A 27,780-nucleotide genomic window follows, 5' to 3' on the forward strand; every position below is an offset into this window, starting at 1 on the left:
AACAACCACTGACAGAGACAAGAGAAGATGAGTTACAGTCAGTCAGTTGTGCATGAATTAAGAAGTTTCACATCACTGTTGGTTCACCTGCAGGGCCACCTGACAACAGTACAATTTCCTATACCATAAGACAGATTTATTTTCATTAGAAACTTGCAGTAGTACTTTGGGATAATTTTAACAAACCTATTAGAAGCATTGCATGACAGATTCTAGTTTCTCTACATTCATTATAAATAAAGCTCATGTGAGGAAACAGACTGAAATGACTTTAAACCAGCAAACGAGACCATTAGTGCAAAGATTGTCTATTTCTAAATAGTGATTTCTGTAATGGGTTAGCGTCGGACAATGCAATGTACTGCACGCTGCTGAATCAGCTTTTGTTTACATTCAGTGATAACCTTGGTGAGTGGTATGTTTGACTGTAACAAGACCGATTTGTTTCCCCGAACATAATATTAGTTAAGCATGTACAGGACAAGATCAGCAGGAGTTTGTAAGATTGATTGATTGTATTTTATTTACATGTCATGCACAAAGTGCCCAACCCTCATGGGTCTTTCATGGGGCGGCTGTGGTGCATTGGTAGAGTTGGTCGTCTCGCAACGGGAAGGTCAGGGTTCGATCCCCCAGCTCCTGCAGCTACATGTTGTGTTTGTCCATGGGCACTTAACCTCAAGTTGCTCCTTCTGCTTTGTTGGCGGCATATGAATGTGTATGAATGGGATAAGCTAATACTGGTTGACACTTTACATAGCATCCTCTGCCATCAGGCTTTGACCTTGCAGTGTAAAAGCGCTTTGAGTAGTCAGAAGACTAAAAGCCATTTACCAAATTACCAAAAGTCGAAGCGTTTCACATTTATGTCTGGATATCTACACAAGATTAAACTGCCTCACAGGAGCTTTAAAAAAATGTTCTATTTTTTGGTTGATAGTGTGGAGAAGGTATTGACACAGGATCTAGATTAAGTGATTAAATGAATAGAAACCTAACTGAAGAGGTCATTATGATTGTCTTACTTTATTGATAAATGGGTGTGGAGGTGGATATTTTTAGGGCACTAACATTTTAGCTATGGCTTTGGTTATGACAGTCATTTTCAGTGAAACCAATTTATGTCCAAAAAAACCCAAATCATATTTTCTTATTTTGCTCACGTGCAAACGTGCTCACAGTCTTTGAGCATGACGTAACGGAATAAAATGAATAAACTCCAAATCACTGGCACATAGTTTGTGTCTGTTAGGGAAACATAAATGCATCTGTGTGTGAGGCAAACTGCCCTATTGATCGATCCTGAAAAACAGCACGTAGCGACTCCTGATTGGCTGTTTCTGTGATGGACTGAAGAGGGAGAAGAGAGGAAGGCAGGACGAAACCACTTATCCTGTACAACTGGAAAATATGTAAAGATCTGTGTGGGCTAGACGGCATCTAGATTCGGATATCAAAGGGGATTATGTTCGCGTAGCGGAATTAGATGGTAAGATTACAAATACGGGTAATTTCAGTGTTGATTAGCCCCTCTGACACGCGGTCATCGACGTTTAATCCCCCCTCATCCACGTGAATAAAAACATCCAAACAGGCTATTAGGATGCGGAGATGATTCTGGTGACGCTGCGATGGATACCTGCGAGGATATTCAAATAATCATGAGAAATCGATTTGATTTCAAGTTGTTACGTTGTTTTATTATTGCCTTTTAAATAAAAATCATTATCAGCCATGATTTTCTTACGGAGGCTGCTGCAGCTGTCGGTTTTGGTGAGCCATATTGGATGGTGGGGGGTCGCGTCGAGCCCCACCGATGAGGGAGCACTCCGGGCCGGCCAAGGGGAGCACGGAGAGCCGGGACACCATGAGCCTCACAAGGACTCCTACAGCACCTTCGCGTCCGAGTTCCTGGAGTCCAGATATCTGTCAGACGACGGTAAGGATGGAGCCGAGTGCTTCGTACTTAAGGCTGCTAGCTAGAGGATTTTGTTTACGTCTCGTGCTAAATAAGCAAGATAAGAAAAATGCACGAGGTGATAGCATGGGCCAGAGAAACAGAAACGAAGCATATGCTGTTTATTTTGTCCTGCAACCAACCTGTCTGCACTTTGCAAGGCTTTTCAGCACCCAGGCCAGCTCCCCTATGGGGCTGCCCACCCCCCTCTTCCTCTCTCTCTCTCTCTCTCTCTCTCACACACACACACACACACACACACACACACACACACACACACACACACACACACACACACACACACACGAAAAACAAAAGCAGCAAGAGAGAGAAAGTGCAGATGCCCTCATCCTAGTTGGCCCTTTCCTTGTTGGATTCTGTGTCCTGTGTTAAAAGACAAAACAAGTGCTTCTTTTGCCTTTTTGCAGGTTATCCGTTCCCCACTGCTCCACCAGTCGACCCCTTTGCCAAGATCAAAGTGACTGACTGTGGAGTCACAAAAGGCTGCATAAGGTGAGAAGAGGAGACATCCTTTTCCTTCCCTCGCTGCCTGAAATCAGAGCTCCAGTGCAGCTGTTTTCCCTGAGGACGCTTTATCCTACATGCTGTGTCCTAAATTATTATTTTTTTCAACTTATTTTTTATTTCATTCTTCCAACTTTAAGAGCGCTGGAGCGACACATGGACTTCTTCTCAGTGCAGTCTTTGTTCTCTGATATCAGTTTGAAATTGATTAAGCCCTGTTGTAAGCCTCACCATCTCAGCCTACATCTCTACTTCATGTAAAGAGAGTGTTTACATTTGTTTATCTTCATAAAGGTATGGAAAGCCAGGTTGTGATGCAGAGACGTGCGACTACTTCCTGAGTTATCGTCGTATCGGGACAGATGTGGAGTATGAGATGAGTGCAGACACAGACGGCTGGGTGGCTGTAGGTTTCTCGTCTGACAAGAAGATGGTGAGAAGCTGCCAAACTTTTTCGGCTTTGTTGAGAGAGTCCTTTGTCCCTGACTATACTTGTTGTATCTGAGCAAGTTTCTGTAAATTGCATATGATGTAATAATACGTATTACGAATTTTGAATCTTTTTAAGGCTTGCTGTCCAACCAAATATGACAGAAAGTATCATAGCCTCTATTTCAAACTCAGTTTTATTTGGAATATAACATTTTTTTTCTAAATTACTTTCTGTCAACCCTTCTCATTAGAATAAACTTCAACATATTCTGCTAGGAGATGAGTTTTACAATAAGTAAATAAAATGATGGTCAACTGTGCTGGATGGTGAACAAAAGTTTATCGATACTGAAGTAACTGTATATTCCCCAGTAATTGTTATTGCTATTATTTTTTAAACATGTATGGCCTCCTTTTACAAGGCATAAACCTCAGATGTAGCATCATGTGCATTATAATAATATATATATATATATATATATATATATATATATATATCTAGGGTAACAGTCTAGAAAGTAGAAAACCCATCGTCTCTCCTTTGATGAGCAGACATAGTCTCCTGCTGTCTCTTCCTCTAACTGTGTTTGTACTTTGTATCAGAATGGTATTCTTTCAAAATTCAACAATTCAAAGGTAAGCTCATTGCTTTTGTTTTCTTTCCCCAGGGAGGGGACGACGTCATGGGTTGTGTCCATGATGATAACGGACGTGTGCGGATCCATCACTTCTACAATGTGGGCCAGTGGGCTAAAGAAATAAAAAGGAACCCTGCGAGAGATGAAGAGGGCATCTTTGAGAACAACCGGGTGACCTGCCGCTTCAAACGGCCGTTATACGTCCCCAGAGAGGAGACTCTTGTAGACTTACACCTGTCGTGGTATTACCTGTTTGCATGGGGACCTGCCATACAAGGTGAATCATCATGCTTAAGGATACACTTGGCTAGCTTCTCTTTGTCTTTCATGACATTTACTACATCTTCTTACCTTTTCCAACAGGTTCCATTACAAGGCACGACATCGACAGTCCACCTGTCAGTGACCGCATGATCAGCATCTACAAGTATGAGGACATCTTTATGCCTTCTACAGCCTACCAGACCTTCAACTCCCCCCTCTGCTTACTGCTCATAGTAGCTCTCACCTTTTATCTACTAATGGGAACACCGTAATAAAGCTCAGCATGTGGTGGCGGGAAAAAAAGAGGGAAAGAGAAGAGGAAGCAGCAATAAAAAATGTTGTCGTTTCTGTCAAGTGTGCTTTGCACAGAGAGACACTATATTAGATACATTTAAGAACTTAGAGAGAATATATTGTTTTTCAGAACTCAAACAGAGGATCAGGATAAAATGATGAACCAGTACTGTAGAGCTATCATGTACTGGTGTCAGTAAAAATACAGGGTCTGATAAAAAGTAGTATCATAGTTTAAGCACACCAGTTATTTTCAGTATTTCATATAACTACCAAGTATCAATAACTATCAGTACCGATGACTTAGCCTGGCAAGTCTTCAGAATACTGCATGCACTAAAAAGTCTGGGAACAGCCCCTGTTCACTGGAGAAGAAGAAGAGAAAGAAGACAGTATCTCGTGTTGAACTTGACTACATCATGAAAGATACCTGTGGAAAAAAAGGACATAAAGCAACCACACTTAATGTTCTTTCACGATTATGTTTTCAAGGATATCATCCTTTGCAAAAGTAGCAGGAAAAAGATGGTCTATTTCTTTGTTTTCACTATAACAGCATGTAGTTTCTAGGGACTGAATACAGTATGTGTTTACCACGTTAAAGCTCTTTATTTCTTTTTCAAATGTTAATGTTGATGGCACTGACAAACTCTTGGCTCATCTTACTCAAACCTTTTCCTTTAATTATATTTGTTTTCTCAACCACAGTGGTTGTGACTTTGGCACTGTGACTATGTTTAGCAGACAGAGAGAGACTTCTACCTGAGTTACTATTACCCACATAAGCAATAACACACTGACAGGAGCAAACCAACGAGTGAAGAACAGTTTACTGGGACTGAGACACATTTTCCCTCCAGTTTGTTATTGTAGGAAATGTCATTATGCCTCTCACTTAAACGAATCTACAATGTTTGAGTTTATTATCAATAAAACTTTTAATGAAAACAAATACAGTATACTCAAAGAGAATAATGATATTTCTTTGCATGAACAGACAGATCTGACAGTCAGATATTATGAGGCTTTATACACATTTTTAAAATTGCTTTATTTACAAACGCATTTAACCATTTGAGTTGATATTTCATTTTATATTTCACTTTGAAAGTGAAAGCAGTCTTCCGGTGAAGTGCTATCCTTACCCCACTTGAGACTTGTAAACTTCATATGCACAATTGACTATTATTCACAGTTGCCAATGCCAAGTATAATTGATTTAAATAAAAATGAACATTGCTTAATGTACTTTACATTAAAAGGGATTCAAGAGACCTGCTTTCTTTGCCACCCATGCATGCATTAGCAACATTGACATAAAATGTGGCCATTTCCTAAAAATGTGTCTTATCATGATGGTCAAATATTGTCTAACAATATATTTTATGGCCCCACTAAATCAACTTTTATCTGTGAATGTCACATGTAGGACTCTTATAGGTCTATTATAACGCATATTTACTGACCGTGATGTAAAACAGTTGCTAGGAATTCAAATCTAACATTTTTACATTAGTGACTTGCATGGCTTTCCTCCAACGTGTCATGAGTTGGTATTACCACTGCGGGGCACCAAACTCTGACATTAAAATATCTCAACATCTCAACGTTACTTATGATAGTAAAAAAAAAAAATAATAATAACATAGGTCTATATATAGGTCTATATACAGCCTGTTCAGATGCAGAGATGAAAAAAAAATACGCTGTCGATTATTCTAATTATATTTTTAATATCAATTTCAACAACGGTAATACAATACAAATATTAACAACAACAATAATAGGTATAACTATAATTGTTATTATATCAATAATAATAAAAAATAAGTCCCCGGAAGCGATTATCTTTTTTTACACAGACCGACCCCACTTCCCACAGTTCCGTTGGCAGCTTCAACGTGTTACGTCATATGTTTTCCTTCGTCACGCGGTGGATCCCTCGGGTGGAGCGACGTTACTGGAGCGGAGTTGGAAACATGGCAGACGAGGAGGACTCGGCACCGGAGCCTGCCGCTGTCTCTCCCCCGACGAGCCCTCCCTGCGAGCGGCCTCACTTCGTCTCCTTTTCCGAGAGCGTGCAGCCGGCGGTCGGGATGATGAGCCAACTGCTGAGCCAGCCGTCTTCTCTGAAGTTTGATAAAAATATCAAGCAGGCCTTCTATAACACCGGGGCGATGATCTTCGTAGCTATCTGCTGCGGAGCTGCGGTGCTGGTCTACTTCATCCTGGAGGCCTTCCTCCGTCCGCTGCTGTGGGCTACGCTCTGCGGAACCTTTCTCCACCCCTTCAAGCACTCCCTGGCCCGGCTCGGCCGCTCCTGGCTCAGCGGCCTACAGGAAACCGGGACGCCCATCGTGCTTGGGACCCTGCTGGTCCCTGTGTGGTGTGTGAACCACGGGATGGAGGCGATGGGTCGGCTGGTGCTGGAGAGGCTGACGGTGCTGCTGGTGATCGGTGCCGGAGCGCCGCTGATCTACTTCCTCTACCTGTTCTGGAGCGTCATCGGCATGCAGGTGATCCTCGGGCACGTCTGCGGGATCATCGGGGCCGTGCTGGACTGTTTCCACACCGTGTGGGTGAGTAAGTGAACAGTGGCAACTGGGTGCACACATGCACCCTTCTCTAATGACAACAAAAGCCCCTCTGTGTGGCTGCGTGGATGCCACTGGTGGGTGAGGTCAGCATGTCAACCCAGTCACCCAAAACTGGCTGCCGACGGCTCAGAGAAGAGCTGGGCCAATTGGTTGAGATCATTTCAAATATTATTGATACTGTTATTATTTATACCATTAAAAATGTATGTACACAAAATGATGCAGTACAAAGAGCCATGTAGAAAAGTATTATTTACTTTACTACTAATTTATTATCTGTTTAATTAAAAACCAGCAACAACAACAACATGTTTTATGTACAATTTCTCATTTAATTTCTTTTAAGAGTAAAAATGACCACAGAACCATCTGCTGTTTTTTCTGAATGTGTACAAGTGTACATGTTCAAAGATTGACTCTATGTGATGTTATAATCTATACGCTATCCTAGAAATAAATACTAGTCTTAAAATGTATGAATTGCATTTCCTTGAACATGTGTCTGTAATGAGTTCATATTTTAACCACATTTTAAAAACAGAATATTCTAGGAACTTGTGACTTAAATTTTTCCTCAGCTGATCTAATCTGATCAAAAAAGAGTTTTTTTTGTTTTTTGTTTTGATCAATGCCTCATGATTCCCAAACAGCTCCAGGGGCATGAGCACATCTAAACCTGGTATAGTTACAAATAGTGTTAAGTGGTCTTCCTAAGGCAGTCTGTCCTTTCTCTAGACGTAGCGGTGGATCCACACAGGGTCCCTGACTATTAATAGGCTGAAGGACGGTGTATTAAATTACTTTCAAAGCTGCATTTGTGTGGAAAGAAAGACGTTTGGACCATTGTGACCAGACCAGAAGACGTCTTATTTCATACTTTTCCCCTTTTCCCGTTATCAGAGGTGTGGGAGACCTGGAGGTCGCAGTTTGATCCCTTCAAGGCCTTAAAAAAATGATATTGAAGCAGTTTAAGAAATGATCAGGAAAATGACATTGTCACTGACTTTTCTAATGCCTTGGATTGATCCAATCCCATCTGCCAGCAATCACTACTATAACACAAAGTTGTGGACATGATACAATACGGCTGAAAACTTCTAGACAATAATAATGAATCATATGATCATCACAAACACTGGCCATGTTCTTTTAACTCAGTCAGAAAGTTCAGAAACTCTGCAGCAAAACATCCTGTGATGCAGGAGTCACAACATTTGCTTGTACCCTGTGTTCATAATGATTCTTTGGCTTCTCCTCAGGTGTGCACTTTGGTGTTTGGCTACCTGTTGGCTGTTTGTTTCAAATGGGGTCCTCACACTGAGCATTACCTGCGGGCTCTGGCTGTTCCTGTTTGGTCTGTCCTGCTCTTCTACATTGGTGAGTGAATGAGTGAGTTTGTGTGAGGGGGGAATCTGCTCTGACCTGTTCGATTTCATTTCATACATTTTTGTAAACATTGACTTTGCCGATGGGTTGATTTTTTACATTTTTGCAAACTTGAGTAGACATGTCACTGCAACATTTAGTTTTTCTGAAGTGGAAGGAGTAAAGTTGTCCTCCAGTAAATGAAAGAGGGTGTGTCTACAGGTCCTCTATCAGACGGCGCACATGCCGAGTAGATGAGGAAGTCCCCAGTATTTTTAGCACACTTGACCTTCAGGCGTGAAATGTTAAAAGTGACTGAGTGCATGTTCAAATGTTGCTATATGATAGTGTGATTATAATATCATCTTAGAGTATCGTAAAGACTTTAAAGACTTTATAGTTGTAAAACAATTTTTTTTTGCAGTGCACCTGAAGTCAGTATTTTCCAATAAAATGACCAGCAATGTAAGTAAAAATGCATTCAGTCTGTTAATATTCAACTCTTTTTTGATTTCTTCATGTGTTTTAGTGTCTCTGACTGGCTCGTGGAAAGTGCCCATATTTGTGGTAATGGTTATTCTCATGATCCTTGGCTCTCTGGAGAAACCGCCTGTCCCTGGCAGAGGTGAATACTTGTGAACACACGCACACACACACACCACACACCACATACGCACACACGCACACCCACGGCCTCACACACACACACACCACACACCACATACGCACACACGCACACCCACGGCCTCACACACACACACACCACACACCACATACGCACACACGCACACACACACACACACACACACACACCACACACCGCACACGCACACGCACACACACACACACCACACACGCGCACACGCACACACACACACACACACATACACACACACCAGTTGTCTTTACAAATATTTACTAATGATTAAAACAATAAAGAAGTGATTTGTTTGTCTGTGATCTTTAAATATGTTGGTACAGTAGGATTATGCTACATTCAGTCAACGCTAAGCTAGCTGTTTCCCCTATGTATAACCAGTATGCTAAGCTAACTGGCTGCTCGGTATAGCTTCATATTTACTGTTCAAACATGTTAGTGGTATTCTTCTTCTAAACCTACAGTTGTTTGTATTGTAATTTATGTATACAAGGTATTGGGTGGAGAGTTTGTCATTCAAACGGTGAACGAACAGCTAAGAAATGTAAACACAGAAATGATAAGTGTGTCTGGCATAGTGTGTGACTGTTCTCTGCCTCTCTACCTCCCCAGGAGAGCTGTCAGGGCAGGTGTTGTCGTTCGCTGCTAACACTATTTACATGGCTATCTCCTGTAGCAACCTTCAGCTGAAAACTGAGCCCAGTGGAAACTCAACTACAGGTAATATAAGGCAGCTTCATTTCATTTTCACCTGTTCGCACCTTGATTAACTACATAACTGCAACAGTGATCAGCACTTGCTGCATGAGACCAAACCAATGTCAGTCCTTGTTTCTTTTTCTTATTATCATCCCCTGTGTTTTCTCCATGTCCTCCTACAAGATGGAGTGCAGTCTGTTGGCCCACTTCCCTCCACGCCTGGATTCCCTCGCGGCTCTCGTTCGTTTCCAGCCGGCCTCTTTCAGAAAGAGAAAAGCTCCCACAGAGCCAGTGACATCTACTTCATTCTGCTTGTGTGGGCCATCGTGCTGGTTCAGGTGTGGCTAAACCTATGGATCCTACAGCTGCTGCCCATTCCTCTGGCCGGTATACTGAACACACTGCATACACATGCATGCATGCACTGTTTTTTTCACCCTCCTTTTCTCACACCTGCTCAGACTAATGTTGCATTGATGATTCAGTGTGGGTGCTAAAGAAGCTGGTGGTCCACTTTGGCCTGAAGAGCTTTGCAGAGCGGACTCTCAGCTCGTGGTGGGTGGTGCTGGAGAAGCTGGGACGTGAGCGAGAGGAGGCCCTGCTGCCTGGACCAATCAAAGGCCTGGCACAGTTCCTGCTGCGTGTGGACACTAAGGTAATGTCTCTGACCGATCTCCAAGTGCCAGATGTGCAGGTTGCTCTCCTTAATTACACGATCTCTTACTTTCACACATCATCGTCAAACTCACACACTTCTTGTTTTGTAAACTGGAATATTTTAAACATGTTTAAGGTCCTCAGTGGCTACGAAGGTCTCTTCGTACTATAAATGTTTCAGCTCAGCTCAAAGACCACACCATAAAATATTCAGCAAGTGTTGAACAGCTTTGGAATTCTAATTCTAATGAGAGAACTCACAATGTTTGGAGCATGCAGAACTTTCTTAGTGAATAACTTTCTGGGATATTTTGAGGTTGAAGAAAATACATCTCTGGTATGTAGTCCACTAAATAAAAAACAAACAACTAACAAACCCTACAAAATAAGGTTACTGCAATCATTCATTCATTCAGAATCTGCTCTACACTATTCCACAGAAAATATAGCTCTTCGTAAATAAAGTTTAAATACCCGTACATATTTGATACATTTTTTAAAATTGAAATATTAGAGATTAAATAAAAAATGAGAGCAAAATCATCAGCCTGGTGGGGCGCTGTGTTGCTCCTTGGCCACATGTCATTCCCCACTCTCTCTCCCTGATATCTGACCCTATTCAATGTCCCATCTCTGTGATAGAGGCATAAAAGCCCAGGATAAATAATAATAATAAATAAATAAACAAAACATTAGCCTGTACGCATATAAATCTTTTGCATCGCTCCAGTCCTCAACCCCTCCTTAAATAATATTGATTACATTGTTAACATACAAAAAACAACAAAAGCAATACATTCTAGTTTAAAATAAAGATTTTGGGCCATTTGAACCATCATGTATTTCTCATTCTAGTTTATTCTTAATTCAGTCAAAAACACACTGAAACTGAAAAGATGTTTTTAATATTAAACTGTAGTGAAGATTGAGCTCTTATGTGAACGGTGTCGGTTATTTTGATGGTCTGTTCACTGCGCTGTCCTTGCAGGTTTTAGTTTTTACTGGGTCTTTCTGTGATCTCCTTCCAGCCAGAACTGGCTTCGTTCACTGCTCACATAGTGTTGTTTCGAGACACAGAAAGCTTCTGTACACTACCTGTCTAGGACAAACAGAGTAAGTGACTCCTGCTGGTGAACATAGTGGAGCTTTAAAAAAAAAAAACAGATATTTCCAGAAATATTGCACTTTGCATTTGTCAAAGAAAACAAACACAAAACTCATAGCTGACAACTTACACATTAAAGGATGTCTCTCCCTTGATACTAATGGAGAACATTCTGTCATGTGTTTTCCACAATGACTGGCATCCCCCCTGTAAAGCCACACTCCTGTTTGCTGTTATCCTTCCTGTCACTCTTCTCTACCCGACCACTCAAACCCCATAACAAAGAGGCTGTGTTCTTCTTGCACGGGTACTTGTGATGACTGCTGCACAGATCTTTCCAAAAATAATCTTCCCAATGTCTCTTTGTCTCCTCCCCAAGCTCTGGCATTGGCTTAACAAGCAGGTAATGACTTTGGGGAGCAGAGTGCTGAGAGAAAGAGTGTGTATGAGATAACTCAGATCAACCTGTTTATATGTGTGGGTGTAGGTGAAGGTGTGAGCACACCTCGTAGTAGCTTGGACTGGCACTTTACCCATCCACTGTCATCACCCTGTCATCCTGTTTGTGTGTTTGTCCTCACACTGCTTTCCTGCTGCCTGCTTTTATTTTGAAAGGAAGCTACGGTCAGGTCGAGGACTATTTTGTCCCTAGGCCTCATCCATACCTTCCCTGCTGTGATCTAACCGGCAGGTTTGGCTTGAGAGTGAATGGGCCGCATGGAGCAATGGCTGATGTAAAGAGCGGAGATGGAGGAGCGGGCAATGTTTCTGAACACATGTTGGTCCATAACCCTGAGGTTGATTATGCTCTAATACAAATGAAGAAGAAAAACGGCTCTAGGTGGGCAGGGTTGGGATGTGATCACGCTGGATGGGAATGGGGCAGGGGATTCGCAAAACATTGGAAACACCATAAAGTTTGGATGGATGTGAAAATACTTGAATAACAACCTTTATCTTTAAAAGAGCTGAATTTCTTTATAATATTATATGATAATGTATCTAGCAACATTTTATATTATATTTATAATTTAATCTACAGCCAACACAAAGTATGTTTTACAAAATATTTGAAGATACTTCAGGCTCCCCTCTTTAAGTCAGTGGTCCCAGTTGGGCCACCTAAGGTCTGCTTACCTGTTTTTGTCACCTGGCAAAACTTTTCACATTCGAAAGGAACAGTTTTGATCAGACTTAGAAATGGCTCATCAGACTGTTCTCCTCTTTAATTCATCTTCTGAAGGACAAGATTAGCATTATTATACATGAATATGTTCTTTATTATTATCAACAAATTCCATGAAAAGACAAAGGCTTACACAGACAAAAACGTACTCTAATAGAGTATTGTCTGGGCATCCAATCCAAGCAATGGAGCTCCAATGTTGTTCAATGGTTAACCTTTTGGCCTTATTGGAGAGAAGTGTCCAATGGAACACATCCTCTTTCATAAAGTAACTATAATGTCCAGTCACTTCATTTTAACACATGGCTTTTGTGACATTAACACACAATCATACAGATACTGACGCTGTCATAGGTTTGCTGTTGATGCAGTTATTTGGAACACTGAGAAATCTGAGTTAAGAATCAACTTTGAAATCATGCAAAAGTCTTTGGATTAAACATTCTGCACACAGCCTGAGTTTTCACTCGCATGTTTGCTAGTGTAAGGATGTGTGCATGCTTGAGACGGACATTGTGGATGTTGGTTGACTCAACTTCACTCAGGGCCAAAGTGAGCACTTTTAGATCCTAAATGGGAAGGACGCAGGTTTCTCCATGTGTCTGCTCTCTGTATGTTTTCAGTGTCTTCAGAATCCCAATGACTTTTTATCTTCTCTTTTTCCACACCTCCCTGTCTTTCTCGTATATGGCTTCTCCTCCTCTGTGTCTGTAGATGATCGTGTGGTTGGAGCGATCTCTGGATAAAATCATCAGCATCTTCATCATCTTCGTCCTGGTTTCAGGGACGCTGCTCATGGCTCTTCTGCTCACTGCTATGGTATGTTTGTTGCTCCTTTGAGTCACTCGATTGCTACTCGGAGACATGGTCCTGTAGAAGTGTTTAACGTTGATCTTTTTAGGTTCATCATGAAAGCGTTCACATCGTCGACGTAACGAGTAACCTCATCAACGAGACCGTGTCTAATCATCCAGAATGGGCAAAGTATGACGGTTTAAACTTTTTTCTTAGTATCTTTATCTTTTGGGGTTTATAATTCATCTGCTGAACTCTTCCTGTCCTGTAGTTGGCTTCCAGAGGCTCATGTGGTTCAGAAGGCTCTAAATTCAGCTGCCACTAATGTCTATCAACACGGTCGAGAATGGATAACACAGAAGGTAAGAATGATGACTGCCACTGTACTTTTTCATTGATTTCTCAGACTTAAAATATGGAATCAGAAACAGAAAACTGCTCAATTCATTGAATCTTTCCTCCTTTGTGCAGCTCCATAAGATGTTAGGAGACAAGGTGAACCACACAGCTGTGATTGAGAAACAGGTTTTGGAGCTTTGGGACAGACTGTATCACTCCTGGTTTGTGAAGGTATTGTGAGGAAGACTGACGCCAGGCCTGTCTTTTTTTAAGTCCCCCCCCCCCCCCTTTAAATTCACAAAATATTTCCTGCGTTTAACAGAACACTACCCACACTGGACGCCTTCGTGGTCAGAAGATGATGGCTCAGAGACAGAACAGCTGGTTAGGCGACATCCTGGACTGGAAGGACATCGCCTCCTTTCTGCAGGAAAATATTGAGACCCTGCTGTCTGTAAGTATTTGTGTATAACTCTGTCTTTAAGTAGCATTTATTCTGGTTTCTTTGAAAAGTGTTTGCCAGAAAAAAGCAACATCACGTGTCCTGATATTTTCTTAGAATCAGTGAAGAGATAAAAATGAAACATGTTGGATTTCATGCCCTGGCTGGCCTTTAATTGGTGTCGCAACATCTGGAAGTTGTTGACAGATTTGCAGACGTGTGTCTCAGAGGGTTGTTTTCACAGTTTTCCCTGTGGCTGACATGTTTACCGTCTACTTGTTTTATAGATCCTGGAGTCTCTGTGGGTGGTGATGAGCAGGAATGTCGGCCTCCTCATCTCCACCACGACCACTCTCTTCACCGTCCTGTTCCACAGTGGCACTGCGCTGCTCAACTTCGCTCTGAGTCTGGTATGAGACATTCACTGATTTGAACTATTAACATAATAATCAATGAAATGACTTCATGAATATATCACCTGAGGTGGTTTTAGTTTTGCTTTTTGACAGTTTGAACTCAGTAAAAACTACAACTTAGGGTTTACAATCAGAGAAAAAAAGTTAATATTTGCTGCGTCTTTATACTTTTTATTACACAAGAGTGACACGTCCAAATATTTCACTTCAAAATCAAGTTGTCAGACCTCATAAGGAATGAAACAGACTATATTTGTGTTGCAACATTAGCATTGCATTGGTGTTTTTTGTTGATTATTGATCAGTTATATTTGCTATCATATACATGTAAAGCTTTGTTTTAAAAATATGAATATATGTAGTCTTGGTCTCAATGGTGCAGATTTACCTTTCATTCATCCTCTTTTCTCACTTTGGGATCTGGAAGGATGGATTTAGTTAAAACAAAATAAGCTAAAGCCCCGTTCAGAGTCAGAAAAGGCAAATAAATTATATTGTTGCTGCATGCTTTATTGTTTTTAACGCTAATCTTCTGATTTCTGCACAGTTGTTGAATAATATTGATCACTGTCTTTGCCTTTGTCCGAGTAAAGTAAATCTATGTTTACTCTTTATGTGCAGGTGATTTTCCTCACCACTCTCTTCTACCTGCTGAGCTCCAGCGGTGAATACTACAAACCTGTGAAATGGGTGATCAGCCTGACCCCCCTCTCCCAGCCTGGACCCTCCTCTAATATCATAGGCCAGTCTGTGGAAGAGGCCATCAGGTAGACACACATACAGAATCTCCTCGCAGCTACGCAATCACATGTAAACAGTCTAAACAAAGACATTCATTTTGCCCTTGTGTGTGTTTTATCTTGAAAGAGGAGTGTTTGACGCATCTTTTAAAATGGCCGGCTTCTACGGTCTATACACTTGGCTCACTCACACCATCTTTGGCATCAACATTGTTTTCATTCCCTCTGGTGAGTCTTCATGTTTACAGCAGATTGTGACGTTTCAATACCTGGACTTTACCGGCCACAGTCAGTGATTACTCACTCTCTTTTTAATCTCTTCCCCCCCACCCCCCCCCACCCCACCCCACCCCACCCCACCCCACCTGAAGCCCTGGCTGCCATCCTGGGTGCTGTACCATTCCTGGGGACGTACTGGGCAGCGGTGCCAGCAGTGTGCGACCTGTGGCTTGCACAGGGAGAAGGCGCGAAGGCCGTGCTGCTGCTGATCTTTCACCTGCTTCCGACCTATTTTGTAGACACGGCGATCTACTCGGACATATCAGGGTGTGTACGCCATGTTTTGGATGTTTATTGTTCCCCAGAATAGCATTGGCACATTTGTCCGACAGACTTCGATATTCAAACGGCCTTGTTAGTAGGGGAAAACTGCTTAGAAAGGAAAGTATTCAGTGTGAAGTCTATAAATAGTGTTTCTATTAGCAATCAGTTTCATAAAAATCAGCTGTTTGAGATCCAAAGAAAACAACACCAGACAGCCGGCCAGATTATGCTCCAGATTTTATTGGCAGCCACCTCTTTATTAATCACCAAGGGGAAATCAGCTTTTTCACTTTGTTATTGGACATGCTCCACAAGCACGATCCTATGGACGTGCACTTATAGAGAGAAGCTCCTCTACAGTTCTTTGGGAACTTCTCCATTAACCCGTCCCAGATTCCATACTTTGGTCCGTATTGTGTTGTGGAGAGATGTTATGAAAAGGATGTTTTTGAGACATTTCTGTGTTTTGATCTCTTGTCTTTGTCTCAGGGGTGGACACCCATATCTGACAGGTCTGGCGGTGGCAGGAGGAGCATACTATCTGGGTCTGGAGGGCGCCATCATCGGGCCGATCCTCCTCTGCATCCTGGTGGTTGCAGCAAACATCTACAGCGCCATGCTGATGAGTCCCAGCTCGGCTGCACCAACACCCGTGCAGTCCACCTGGCCGCTCCACCCCACGAGGTAAAATTGAGATCTGAAACCCTTTTATACAATTGATTGGAAAGCACCCCTACCATTATTGTCTTTGTTAACTGTCGCTTATAGGACCTTCACAGACTCCACCCCTTCGGTCCTGAAGAAGAGCAGTGAGTGAGAGGATTTGTTCCTGTGGCCTCTTACTGGCTGATTCCTCGCTGGAACTGCTCTCCTCCATGAAGCTCCTCCTTCGCCGCTCGCCCGGCTCTACAGGAGCCCCCGGCCCGGAAGAGAAGGCAGCCGACTGCTTACCAAAGCTCTTTCTCTGAGCAGTTTGTCTCCAGCTGCTCTCAATCTAGACCCAAAAAATGACGGACGTGAGCGTTCATCCTGATCCCAAATATTAACCAATGACTGCACATTGGACTTTGAATGGTGAAGATGTTGGTGCTAATCAATCATCACTCTGTGCCATGTGCCTAAATAGGTTTTGATACATTTGAAAAAGCCTAAAATGATCGTCCAGTTTGTGGTGAATAATAACTTCATATGCCCCTGATGTCCACCTTCACTCCCCGGCTGTGTTTCAGCTCCAGAATGTGCTCGTGCAGTATTTGTACTCCCTACCTCTCTCCTCATTGAGGCTCACTTAGAGTTTATAGCGACGGTTGGGCTGTGTGGAGATAAACCTAAGTCCTCAAACCTGGCCGGGGGGGGGGGGGGAGTTGATAACTGTTTTTATTAACTTCATTCACGTTTCAGTGATTGTAGCCCCAGATCGCTGCTAACAAGACTCCTACTCCTGCTCTCCTGCACCAGGATCCGTTACCACTTTGTCACTTTTTTTCTTGTTTTTTTTACTGTATGTCAATGTTTCATCTTTTCTTCTAATGTCTACAGGTTCAGACAGATGACGACTACTTTAGAGGGTCGGACAAGTTGTCCGGTTAGGGAATTTGGTCTGAATTTGAGACCAGGGGATTAACGAGGGATTATGTTTTAACATTTTTCATTGTTTTATAAAACACTGAGTGCAATTGAACATATCGAGCTGATTCAGAAGTGAGAATATCGATAACCTCATTGACGAGATTGACTGAGTAATTTTGTCAGAATTCCAAAGTCTTGGTATGACTGTGATTTTTTTTTTTCAGTAGTTGTAAATCCAACAGGAGAGTCTTTATGTTTTCTATTCACCTCATCCACTCTTCGCTCACTCCATTCTTAAACATCAGTCTGCGCACTTTGAACAGAGTATGAAGTTGTTTACATCATTTGAAGCAAGCTGTACATATGAACTGTGTATGTAATGTGACACACTAATCAAACTTGGCTACTATGTTAGCTGCCTGGGGGTGGGATATGTCCTGGGTTTGAACAAGCGTTAGCAATAGTTCACTGTTCAGCTGAAACTGTTTGCATTTGGTCCTGTTGTATTTTATATCACTGGATATGCACTGACACAATAAACGTCATTTAAACCAATGTGTCCTTGTTGGTACTTTACTTCTTGGTAAAGGATCCAACTTCAAAGTATTTTCAATCATTTTTCATAAAATGTAAGAAAATAGTGAGGAGTACTCTTCACAATATGACTTTTTGTTTCCAGCCCCCAGCTTCTATTCCATCACTCTTAAATGGAGGCTGTCATATGATTAAATATAAGGATATCACGTTATTATTATTTTTGGGGAAATTTATTTCATTCATCGACCAAACAATAGAGTATAATACAAACATAAAATTTCAAATCTTGAATTAAAAGGAGCAGAAAGAAGAAAAATCTTGAGATTCTTTGGTATCTCTGTTGAGATTGTTACATAAACTGATTCCTTTCAAAGTAAAACAACGTTCACTCAATGTGGTTCTCAATGTCGTTTTTTTAAAGATCTCTGTTGCCTTAAAGGTACATATGAAAAATCCACTTTTACAGTGTTTTTGAACATATATTTGGGTAGAGTGTCTACTGACCCACAAAATGTGAAATAAACCCATCCAGTCCTTTGTTTCCGGACTGCACAAGTGTCATTGCATTTAAAGAGACACACACCAAAACGGAGCGTTCTGAGAGAGCTGATTTTATACAGGGTCACAAACCTCCTCTGGTGCTTGATTCATGTTATATTTCGAACAAAGCACAGCACAGATGTTTCATTTAGACCAAAGGGGACTATTTTAAAAGGTGAAAAGGGGGTATAATATGTCCTCTTTAAAGCTATAACGGCTTTCCCTTTTTTCAAATCTTTTTTGGGTGTTTGTTGGCAACGTTTTCTTACTAGCTTTGTACATCATTTGCAGAATACTGTTATCTACTAATTCATCACATTGAAACAACTTTAACTGATTACAGGTTTGACAGATCTCTATAAACGCTTTTTATGGCTCTTTATTGCTAAATGAAAATTGAACGGTTGTTATAATTACTGACGGATTACAGTCTGGCTTAAAGGTTGCAGTAGGTTCAGACTGAGCTCATTAAACTGCTTCTACAACGTATTATGTTTTACTAATTAAAAACCAAACATGTTTATTATGGGTCCATTTTTGTCTTGGGAGCAAAATCTTAATTTCTTAAGAAACTAAAGATATTAAGTAAATGTAATGGATATAAGGTTTAACTTCATATTAAAGCACGTATAAATACTCAAATAAAAGACAAGTAGCTCTTCACTGTACTTTTGTAATGTAAACACATTGAACAGAATGCAAAACAAACTTCTCATTTGAGGAAACACTGAGAACGTTAATGTAAGATCGTTTGGCTCTGCAGAGGTAGTACTGTGAACAACTTTTAAATAACTAATGATCTGCTGACCGATTTATTTAATTATTTAATTATTTGTTTGAGGAAAAATATTTACTTTTCATTTCAACGTCATCGTCACAAAATCAGTCAGTCCATGCAAACAGCAAACCGGTTGGTCTGAACGTTTGTGTGTTAACTGCTGATCCTCCTTCTAAAGTGCTAAATGTAATTTAAACACATTATTACTTCAAATTTTGCATAAGAGTGACGTGAGTTACAGAATATTTGATTTAGTGCAAAATTAGAACCATTCATGAGCAACAAGGACTCAGAGGAAATTCTCGCTCTAAAACCATTTTCACCTGTGATCACAGAACAAGCTCTGTCCAAAGGGAAGAAGAATACTTTTTATTTTTTATTTTTTTACAAATGGAAACGTGAAATCTCCCTTTACCTAACAGCCCATTCTTTACTTTCTTTTCTTTTACTTACTGTCCTGCAGTGGAAGACTTACAATAGTAGCTTATGTATGGTTCTCTGCAGCTTTCAGGTGGAAGATATGCTGAACTGTGTAAATATAAAGCTAGTATATACAGGCTTCAAATTAGACTAAAACAACATGCATTAAAAGCTCGTCCCCTTGATCAATAAAAGTAAAACCCTCTGTGTTTGTGTGAGCTGAGTCACATGGTGTCGTCTGTTCTGTGAAGATTTGACAGATTGTCGATGTGTCAGCGAGGCTCTGGACAGATGGACAGAATAAATGAAGACACAGCACAGCTGCTGCTAAATCCACAAAGAACCCTCTCATTTGAAGTCTCCAGTTAACTAATTAACAAACACATTGATCACAGGATGATATTCCTAAAACAGATATCTCAAGTCAAATGTAAAAGCACTCTCAATAAGTGATCTGAACAGGAAATAGAGGAATGAGTTCTCGTCTGAGTACTCAGTAACCCCTGTGATCTCTGTATTATACTGCAGAGACTAAGTCAACTACAGAGAGAGAGAGAGAGAGAGAGAGAGAGAGAGAGAGAGAGAGAGAGAGAGAGAGAGAGAGAGAGAGAGAGAGAGAGAGAGAGAGAGAGAGAGAGAGAGAGAGAGAGAGAGAGAGAGAGAGAGACAATGTGACCTGGATGAGATGAGCTTTCAATGTTTTTGACAGGAGGTAAAGTGAGTGAAGGATGCATCGTACTTTAAATCTAAAGAGGATGCTTTGTGAAGTTTGTTAATTTGGACTTTTGGGATGATGCACATATTCAAATAATGATGAGTAATAAACATCGATTTGACAGAGGCGTTTGTGTAAGATCATAAAGTGTTACCTGAGAGCCGATGCTGACATAAACCATCGCCCTCCAGGTGACGGCAAATAATGATGATCTGTTAAATCACAGATCCCATTTCATTGGATCTTATCCCAAGATCTACATCTTTATACAAATCATTGAGACAAATGATCAAAAGACCCAGAACTTACTGCTTGCAAACCTCAACTAGAATTCTTCACCGATGACGCTGCTGGTAGATCTTTTTCAGGTTCAGGTTTCAATTAAGAGTGGCTTGTAAAAGCTGCTGGACAACAAGATACCTTTGAACAGTCCAAAGAATGATGTCAGTTCTGTCAGTACTAAATATGTCTATGATTAATTTAATTCCAAACTAATTACTGCAATAATATGTAATGACATCATCAAGAATATAGAGTACATTTCTCAGTGAGGAAACCACTCGGTCCTAAGGTGCAACAAACAATTATTTCAAATAAAGAAAGGATTCATTTATATTAATTAGTGAAGTTTCCCAAAACAAGAATAAGAGGATCAATAAAACAACAAAATCAGAGGGACCCACAGCTGAGTTCATAAATTCCCATCCTTCATTATTCTGAGTCTTGGTGGAGTTCTCCTCCGGGCTGCAGTCTGATTCTCTCTAATCCATTTCTTCACATCAAAGGCTCCACACAGTCACAGTTCCTCTGAAGTCTGCAGCACACACACACCACAGCAGAGTCTTCCTCAGCTCGAGCAGCTTAAAGCTCTACACAAAAGATTCAATCGTACAGTGTTTCCTTGCAGGAGACTCTTTTTGAATCTCCAGCACAGATCAAGTCTTCATCAAGGGGATGACATCAGAATAATTCTTCTTTCTCATCACTGAATATGTGGGGGGAAAATTCTATTTGGACATCCATTTTTATTTTGGCCTTACTGAGGACAAACGTTTACCGAGACTGATTCTCTTACTATACAGGATATATTTAGAAAACAAAATGCATATTTTATTAAAGATGTGTATGGAAGCTCTGTGATGGCTCTCTGTGGGTGTCATCCTCACACATGAATTATTCAGCAGATCAAGTCTAGGAGTTGAAATAATCCAACCACAACACAGTGAGTCTACTGCTCAGCTCTGTTACCTCCACACAGCACCGTCAAGTTTATAGAAGGACAGCACTCATCGTGCTTTATGGCACAATCACTTCTGCTAGAGCTATATGGGGAGAAAAAGTGAGATTATGATCTCTTCACACCCATAGGTGCCTTCTGCAGCAGCAGTGCGAGTCCTTATCTCGGTCTTTCTATAAAAACAGAACCGTCTTAAAGGAGAAGTTCCTTTTTGTAATAATAAGACTTCTCACATGACGACACACGTTTGCAAAAACTTCTCACCACTTGTTTCAACATTTTCCCGCCCGCAAAAGAAAGACAAAAGGCAGCAAGAAATGTAGCAAATATTTAGAAAATGTGATTTTCAAATAGTTTATGAGGAAGTTATTGCAGTGCAAGACATTTGTTACACCTTAAGGATAGACATAGGGCTTGTTTGATTAAAGAAAAACTTAATAGTAACCAATATATTGGTTGTTTACAAGCATGGGGAGATTAAATTATTTTCAGTCATGAATGAAAGTCAGGGGCAAAATTTGCCAATATTTGTTTCCCTCTCATGAAAAATCATTGGCACTTTATTTACTTTGTTCAGCCTTGGCCAACACTGGTCAAAAAATGTCAGCACCAAAGTTAAAATTCACTCCTCACTGACAGAAAAGAAATGGTGTTTGTTGGTGTGTGCAAACAAAAAGAGGCAGAAATCCACATTTCTCCCGTATTGTTCTGTAAACTTTTTCACTTTTATTTTCTACATTTGGATCAGCTCAGTGTGGAAGCTTGGACAGGTCAGTTGAATTAAAATCCCCCACCCCCAAATATCAGAACAATCGATCCACTTTCTCTGTCTCACAATATAAAAACAAAACAAGAAACGTTCACATCTTCAGCACACAGTCGTTCACTCCGACATGAAATCAGTCAGTGGCCTCATCGAACTACTACCACGTCCAGGACAAAGATGAACTGGGGACTTGTCCTACATGTAAACCCTCCTCCACTGGAGGAAGCTGAAATGGTAAAAACCTTTATGAAATGACCTCTCCTGCCCTGACTCGCAGCGGCAGGAGTGATAGAGAAGAAAGAAAGCATGATGGTTGAAATAAGATTGACACACTGATGTTTCTGTTCAGCAGTCTGTGATATGAAATGGGAAATACTGCAGGTGCATGAGATATACAGTCATGATTTCAGATATGTCTGCTGCTGCTGTTCTTTGTAACCAACAGTTCAACCCTTCCCTCCCCTCGGCTCTCTGCATTTATTATTCCGTCCCTGATTAAGTCACCGAACACACCTCAGCAACATCTCTTTGATATTCTAATAACGGCTTCCTTGGCTTCCTCTCCTATTGTAGAAATGTCCTCAGGAGAGCGTGGAAAAAAGAAGAAAAGCAGCATTTTGCTTTTTATATGAAGCATCTGCAGTCAGTCTATGCTACCGAGTCTGGCTGTCCAACAGCGAGGAATCAGAGAGCCATTTGTCCTGGTAAACAGGGAGCTGATGGACTGGGATTAACAGAAATCACACACTCTCACACGCACGCACACATGCATCCACGTACTCACACACACACACACACACACACTCCACTGGAGGAAAAAAAGCCCTTGGAGTGTCTTGAAGAGGTCATTGAGAAGAAGATATGACAAAATGGATTAAAGTATGAGGCTAGTGCAGCCTGTTTCCTATATGTTTACAGGTCATGTGTATGTTTGAGTTCCTTATGGTTGAACACATCATTAGGCAGTGAACATCAGTTACATATGCAGAGTTCCTGTTTGTGTGTTAGCTCTATGTTAAACATCTTAAAAGTCAACAGAGACTGATAGACATACTAATGTTACTGCTCTGTGGCACTCTCACAGGACTGTAGAAACACAAAACCATAGAAAAACAAATGGACATAGAAATCTCAAGATATCGCAAACATAGTTCTCTATCTCCAGTTCTCTGCTGACAGCAGAGGTCAGTCCTCGTTCTCTTGTGATTCGTTTGTGAAATAACTTGGAAATTCCTCAGTAGAGAGGCTTCAGTCTGAGGGATGAAATACTGAGGTGTCACACCAGAGGGAGACACACACTGCTGCAAGACTGTAGGAGGGGCGCTCTCTCACACACACACAAACACACACACACACACACGCACACGCACACGCACGCACGCACGCACGCACACACGCACACACGCACACACGCACACACACACCCTTCTTCATTGGAGTTCACCGGAGTTCATTTCATTACAAGTTTAAATAAAAAAAAAAAAAAAACATAAAACAAGGAATTTAGCCCCCCCTCTCATTGCATACATTCATCTTAGAATACACATGCACGCGCACACACACAAACACACACCTAAGTGCACACATTCTCTCATCAGAGGCAGTCAGTAAACGTTTAGTGATGAGTTGAGAGATGGACTACTTTGTCCAGGGAAGCTGTGAGCACAGAATCTCGACTCTGTCCGTCAGTCTCATGTTCACTCCCAGGAGTCACGTCACACTCAGCGGTTAAAATCTCTTTAAAAAAACAAAAAATACAAACGTAAAATAACCAACCACAGTCTCCTGGTGGGAGTCTTTGCTCTTTTGTCGCACTGAGGGGGGTCAAACACACTCCTCCCTCCAATCCCAGTCAGAGGTAGTACCATCCGATCCATCCTCCTCTCTTCCTGAATCCCTTCATGGGAAGTCTTTTCTTTCCTTGTGCCCAATTCTGATAAACACCGACTGTTCCCCTGATTGCTCACTCTGGGCTGCTGTGTGTGTGATTGTGTGTGTGTTTGGGAGTGTGTGGAGCGTGGTCAGAAGACCTCTGGTAGTGTGACATTGCGCAGTAGCCACTGTTGGGAGCGTGTGTGTGTGCAGTCTCTGACGCTGGGCACCTGGCTATCCTCCTCGCTGGCCTTGTCCAGACACTGGTTACTGTTGACGTGGATCAGGGTCAGCTTCTGCACAGAGAAAACAGAGCGTGTGTGAGAGGGCATGCAAATCAAGCTGGTTCATATTTAATCACAAGGACAAGTACATTTATAACTAGATAGATAGATACAGTATATCTGTTTACAAACTCTGTCACACTTCGTTTGAGGCTCAGTGGAATTTTGGCTCAGCTCTCAGCGAGAGAAACTCTTTGGTTAAGTTGGGTAATGTGTCATCTACAATTTATATCAATCACTAACTAAAGACAATAAATATTCCACCAACTGAAATGACAGCTGGTCTTAATTTTTTGTCGCTATATCGTGTGACAGTGGGTTTATAATTTTGATATGATGAAAAATGGGAATTCATTTTTAAGGGCTTTAAATTTATTACAAAACTGTTCAAAAATGCAGTCAAAGAAACATTGGTGCACAATCAGTAACCATGGAATGTATCAAACATGGACACTGTTTCAGTGACGTCACCCAATTGATTCTAAAGAGACATTTGAAGGTGAATGATGTCTGTCACCATATAGGTAATACTGTATCCAAAAAACTTTCAACAGATATAGTAACAGGAAGGAGTTAAAGTGGACCTTAAGCTTACAACACCCCCACCTCCCTGGTAAATCAGCCACGCCCCAAAGTATGCAAATGTAAGCATAAAATAATATAATCTCAACAGATGAGTAAAAAAGAACCCCCCCCGCCCCCCTACATTGTGTATGTATAAATAAATGAGCTAGTAAGATCCATAACATGAGGACATTCAGCCCCACATGTGTGAGCCTCAGTCAGACTCAAATTCAAAAGATGATGCACCAAAGTCAGTGGCTGTCAGAGGTATCAGTGACAGGTTTAGTTTGAGTCTTTTTTATGTTGTTTGTTAGCTCGTTAGCTTATAGCTTGGCGTAACTGACACAACTGGTAAGTGTTCAGAAAACAAACTGACATCAGCAGATGTGTTTCATAGTATTTATGGTACATAGGGGAAAATAGCTCCAGGGTCTGGTTTGATGAAAAACTGACAATCATATTTGCCATAAAATGAAAAAAGGGTTCTATATTTTTTTTTCTGTTCCTTTAAAGAAAGTCTTAAAGAGAAAATCTGCACACTGTTCTTTTCTCTTTTCTGCAGTTTATCTTATTTTTGTCCTGCACCTGTATGCATATTACAATTTTTTTCCTCTTTTTGAAATGTTCCTTTAAAGACACAAATGTTACCTTGTTGTTTCTGTTAGTATTTTCATGTTTAGATTCCTTATTTCATCACATATACCATAATGTGTTATGTGTAATATTTCTTCCACTCACTACAGGGTCGTAATCCCAGAGCTGGTTGCCTTTGAGGTGATGACACTTGAGCATCATGACAGGTCCGTTTAACTTGGATACATCTAGACACAAGTCATCCGTTCTGATCTCCTTATTGGCCGTGTAGGAAAAAACCTGAAAGTCACACAAACAAATGTCAGATGAAAAAAAAACCCAAATAATTCCCATCATTCTACTCCATAGAATTTATTCTAGTACTAAGCTTTCATTACTTCTGCCAGAAATGAGGCTAAAATCAGTTTGTCAAAAACCTTTCACTGTATGCATCTCATGAAAAAATCTGTTTATTGCTTTTTGAATGATTTTTCAAAGTCATGTTCCTCAGATACCTGGTTGCCTCCCATGCCATGGCAGTTGAAAATGCCAACTTTTTCATTCTCTTTGCGTGCCATGTTGTCCAGGCACTGGTTGGTCTCCACGTTACGGATCTGAGCAGAACACACAAACAAAAACACACATCAAAAAAAGACAATAACTTGATTCTTTGTGAGTGCTTGGAAGTCAGACTAAAGGTGTTGAAGCATTGACACTTTCTGTCATTCTGTCATGTGAATTACAATATGTTCAAGTATATGAGTCATGTGTTATTTATGAGTCGTGTGTGTGTGTGTGTGTGTGTGTGTGTGTGTGTGTGTGTGTGTGTGTGTGTGTGTGTGTGTGTGTGTGTGTGTGTGTGTGTGTGTGTGTGTGTGTGTGTGTGTGTGTGAGCGTACCTCTCCCAGAGAGTAGTAGTGTCTGGGGATCTGGGAGTCAGGATAGACGTTCTCCAAGTACCAGCTGAAGGGTTTACATTGAAGCTTTTGTCTCAGAGCCGAACGAGACGTGATGTCACCATAGTCCACTTTGGTCACACCTGCACGCACATGCACACACACACACACAGACACACAAACAGACATTAAAATGAAAGTCAGCAAATCAACCACCAAACTAGGATCCAGAGCTAATGTTTCCATTAGGCGTTATTTAAAGTGTGTCACTGCTGGCGAAGGAAAAGACGAAAAAATGATTTAAAACACACAAACACAGACTTAATTTCAGAGCTTATGGTCTGATGGTAAAATACCTAAAAAGCCTAATGTTTAAAAGTGACACTTGGTCAAAAATACATTTGGTGAATATCAAACTTACATAGATTGAGTGGAGCTGGCTTTTTGCCGGAGGGCAATTTAGTGGAATAGTTTCCAAATAAATAATAAAACCTACCTGCCTAAATTATTCAATTTGCTAACACTGTGCACAACAGGGGTCTTCCACAAGCTCAAGCTAGTAAGCTAGTAGCACAAGAATGCTGGATTCCTCTTGGCGCTCTCTTGAAACTTTTGAAAAACACATCAGGGCCCCTACAGAGCCAGTGTTTCGTCTGCATGTTTTGGGTTCCTGTAGAAACAGGATGTAGCAACATGACAGACTACTTTAAAGACAATCATTCTGTCAATAGCTCATCATAAGTGAATGAAACATAACTTTTCTTATTTCAGGTGATCATACACTAATGAACACATGAGAATCATAGTCCATTTCTTCCTGTCAATTACAAAACACAACTGCTTTAATAACCCATAGGTTGCAGTGACTCTGACAGCTTGGTGGAAACTTATGGGACATTACACCACATAAATGAATCCCAAAGGGCACTTAACAGACTTTCAAACCAATAATATTTAAAATAAAAAGGAAATCCTGCCATTACACATCTGGCTCGCTTATTTGAAGACAACTTAACAATAATATTTCATGAAACCCTCAAACAGACAGGTGTGATATCTGTGGTAACAGCTTACTTCAATACTGACAACACACTCTCAAAGATCAAATCAGCCTAGTCAATAAAGCTCTAGAACCACCTCAGGCGATTGAGCAGATCACACAGATAAAACATTCACACTAGGCAATCTGTACCGTGCAGAAACTCGTTTGACCCCCAAGTCCAACTGGCACAGTATGAAGAGGTGTGCTTCAACACTGACATGACTTATAATCGATCCCTGTCTTGCATAACTGAGAAATCCAGGATTGTAAGAGGGTTGTATTTTTGAAAAAATACTAGAGCGCCATTCCTGGCGTGCTCTGGCAGCATTACACGT

At 41.0% G+C, this 27,780-nt stretch overlaps 3 protein-coding genes across 5 annotated transcripts in view; 2 read left to right on the forward strand and 1 right to left on the reverse strand.

Annotated features, from left to right (window-relative positions):
* The first annotated feature begins 1,384 nt into the window (after window positions 1-1,384).
* Window positions 1,385-5,384, forward strand: LOC109997423 (DOMON domain-containing protein FRRS1L). Its single transcript, XM_020651914.3, has 5 exons — window positions 1,385-1,939; window positions 2,386-2,470; window positions 2,777-2,915; window positions 3,583-3,829; window positions 3,916-5,384. The coding sequence occupies exons 1-5, from the start codon at window positions 1,735-1,737 to the stop codon at window positions 4,086-4,088; spliced, it is 849 nt and encodes a 282-aa protein (XP_020507570.1). The 5' UTR covers window positions 1,385-1,734; the 3' UTR covers window positions 4,089-5,384.
* Window positions 5,385-6,048: 664 nt separating this feature from the next.
* On the forward strand, window positions 6,049-17,776 carry tmem245 (transmembrane protein 245). Of its 2 annotated transcripts, XM_020651913.3 has the most exons (18): window positions 6,049-6,689; window positions 7,967-8,084; window positions 8,602-8,697; window positions 9,343-9,450; window positions 9,613-9,816; window positions 9,915-10,084; window positions 11,571-11,594; window positions 13,092-13,196; window positions 13,279-13,361; window positions 13,444-13,534; window positions 13,644-13,742; window positions 13,834-13,965; window positions 14,241-14,363; window positions 14,991-15,136; window positions 15,237-15,337; window positions 15,481-15,655; window positions 16,142-16,336; window positions 16,421-17,776. In XM_020651913.3, the coding sequence occupies exons 1-18, from the start codon at window positions 6,090-6,092 to the stop codon at window positions 16,467-16,469; spliced, it is 2,619 nt and encodes an 872-aa protein (XP_020507569.2). In that variant the 5' UTR covers window positions 6,049-6,089; the 3' UTR covers window positions 16,470-17,776. The 2 variants fall into 2 exon arrangements, with proteins under 2 accessions (XP_020507569.2, XP_065814202.1); XM_065958130.1 differs by lacking the exon at window positions 11,571-11,594.
* A 4,012-nt stretch (window positions 17,777-21,788) lies between these two features.
* The window catches only part of galnt1 (UDP-N-acetyl-alpha-D-galactosamine:polypeptide N-acetylgalactosaminyltransferase 1), a 42,148-nt gene continuing 36,156 nt past the window's right edge, over window positions 21,789-27,780 (reverse strand). For both annotated transcript variants that reach the window (XM_065958131.1, XM_020651916.3), the window contains exons 11-14: window positions 26,407-26,546; window positions 26,023-26,121; window positions 25,673-25,807; window positions 21,789-24,382 (exon numbers count right to left, since the gene is read on the reverse strand). In XM_065958131.1, coding sequence (XP_065814203.1) covers window positions 24,236-24,382; window positions 25,673-25,807; window positions 26,023-26,121; window positions 26,407-26,546 — 521 coding nt within the window. In that variant the 3' untranslated portion in view covers window positions 21,789-24,235. The remainder of the gene's footprint in view (window positions 24,383-25,672; window positions 25,808-26,022; window positions 26,122-26,406; window positions 26,547-27,780) is intronic.

The sequence above is a fragment of the Labrus bergylta genome, chromosome 8, assembly GCF_963930695.1.
Source record: "Labrus bergylta chromosome 8, fLabBer1.1, whole genome shotgun sequence".
NCBI lineage: Eukaryota > Metazoa > Chordata > Actinopteri > Labriformes > Labridae > Labrus > Labrus bergylta.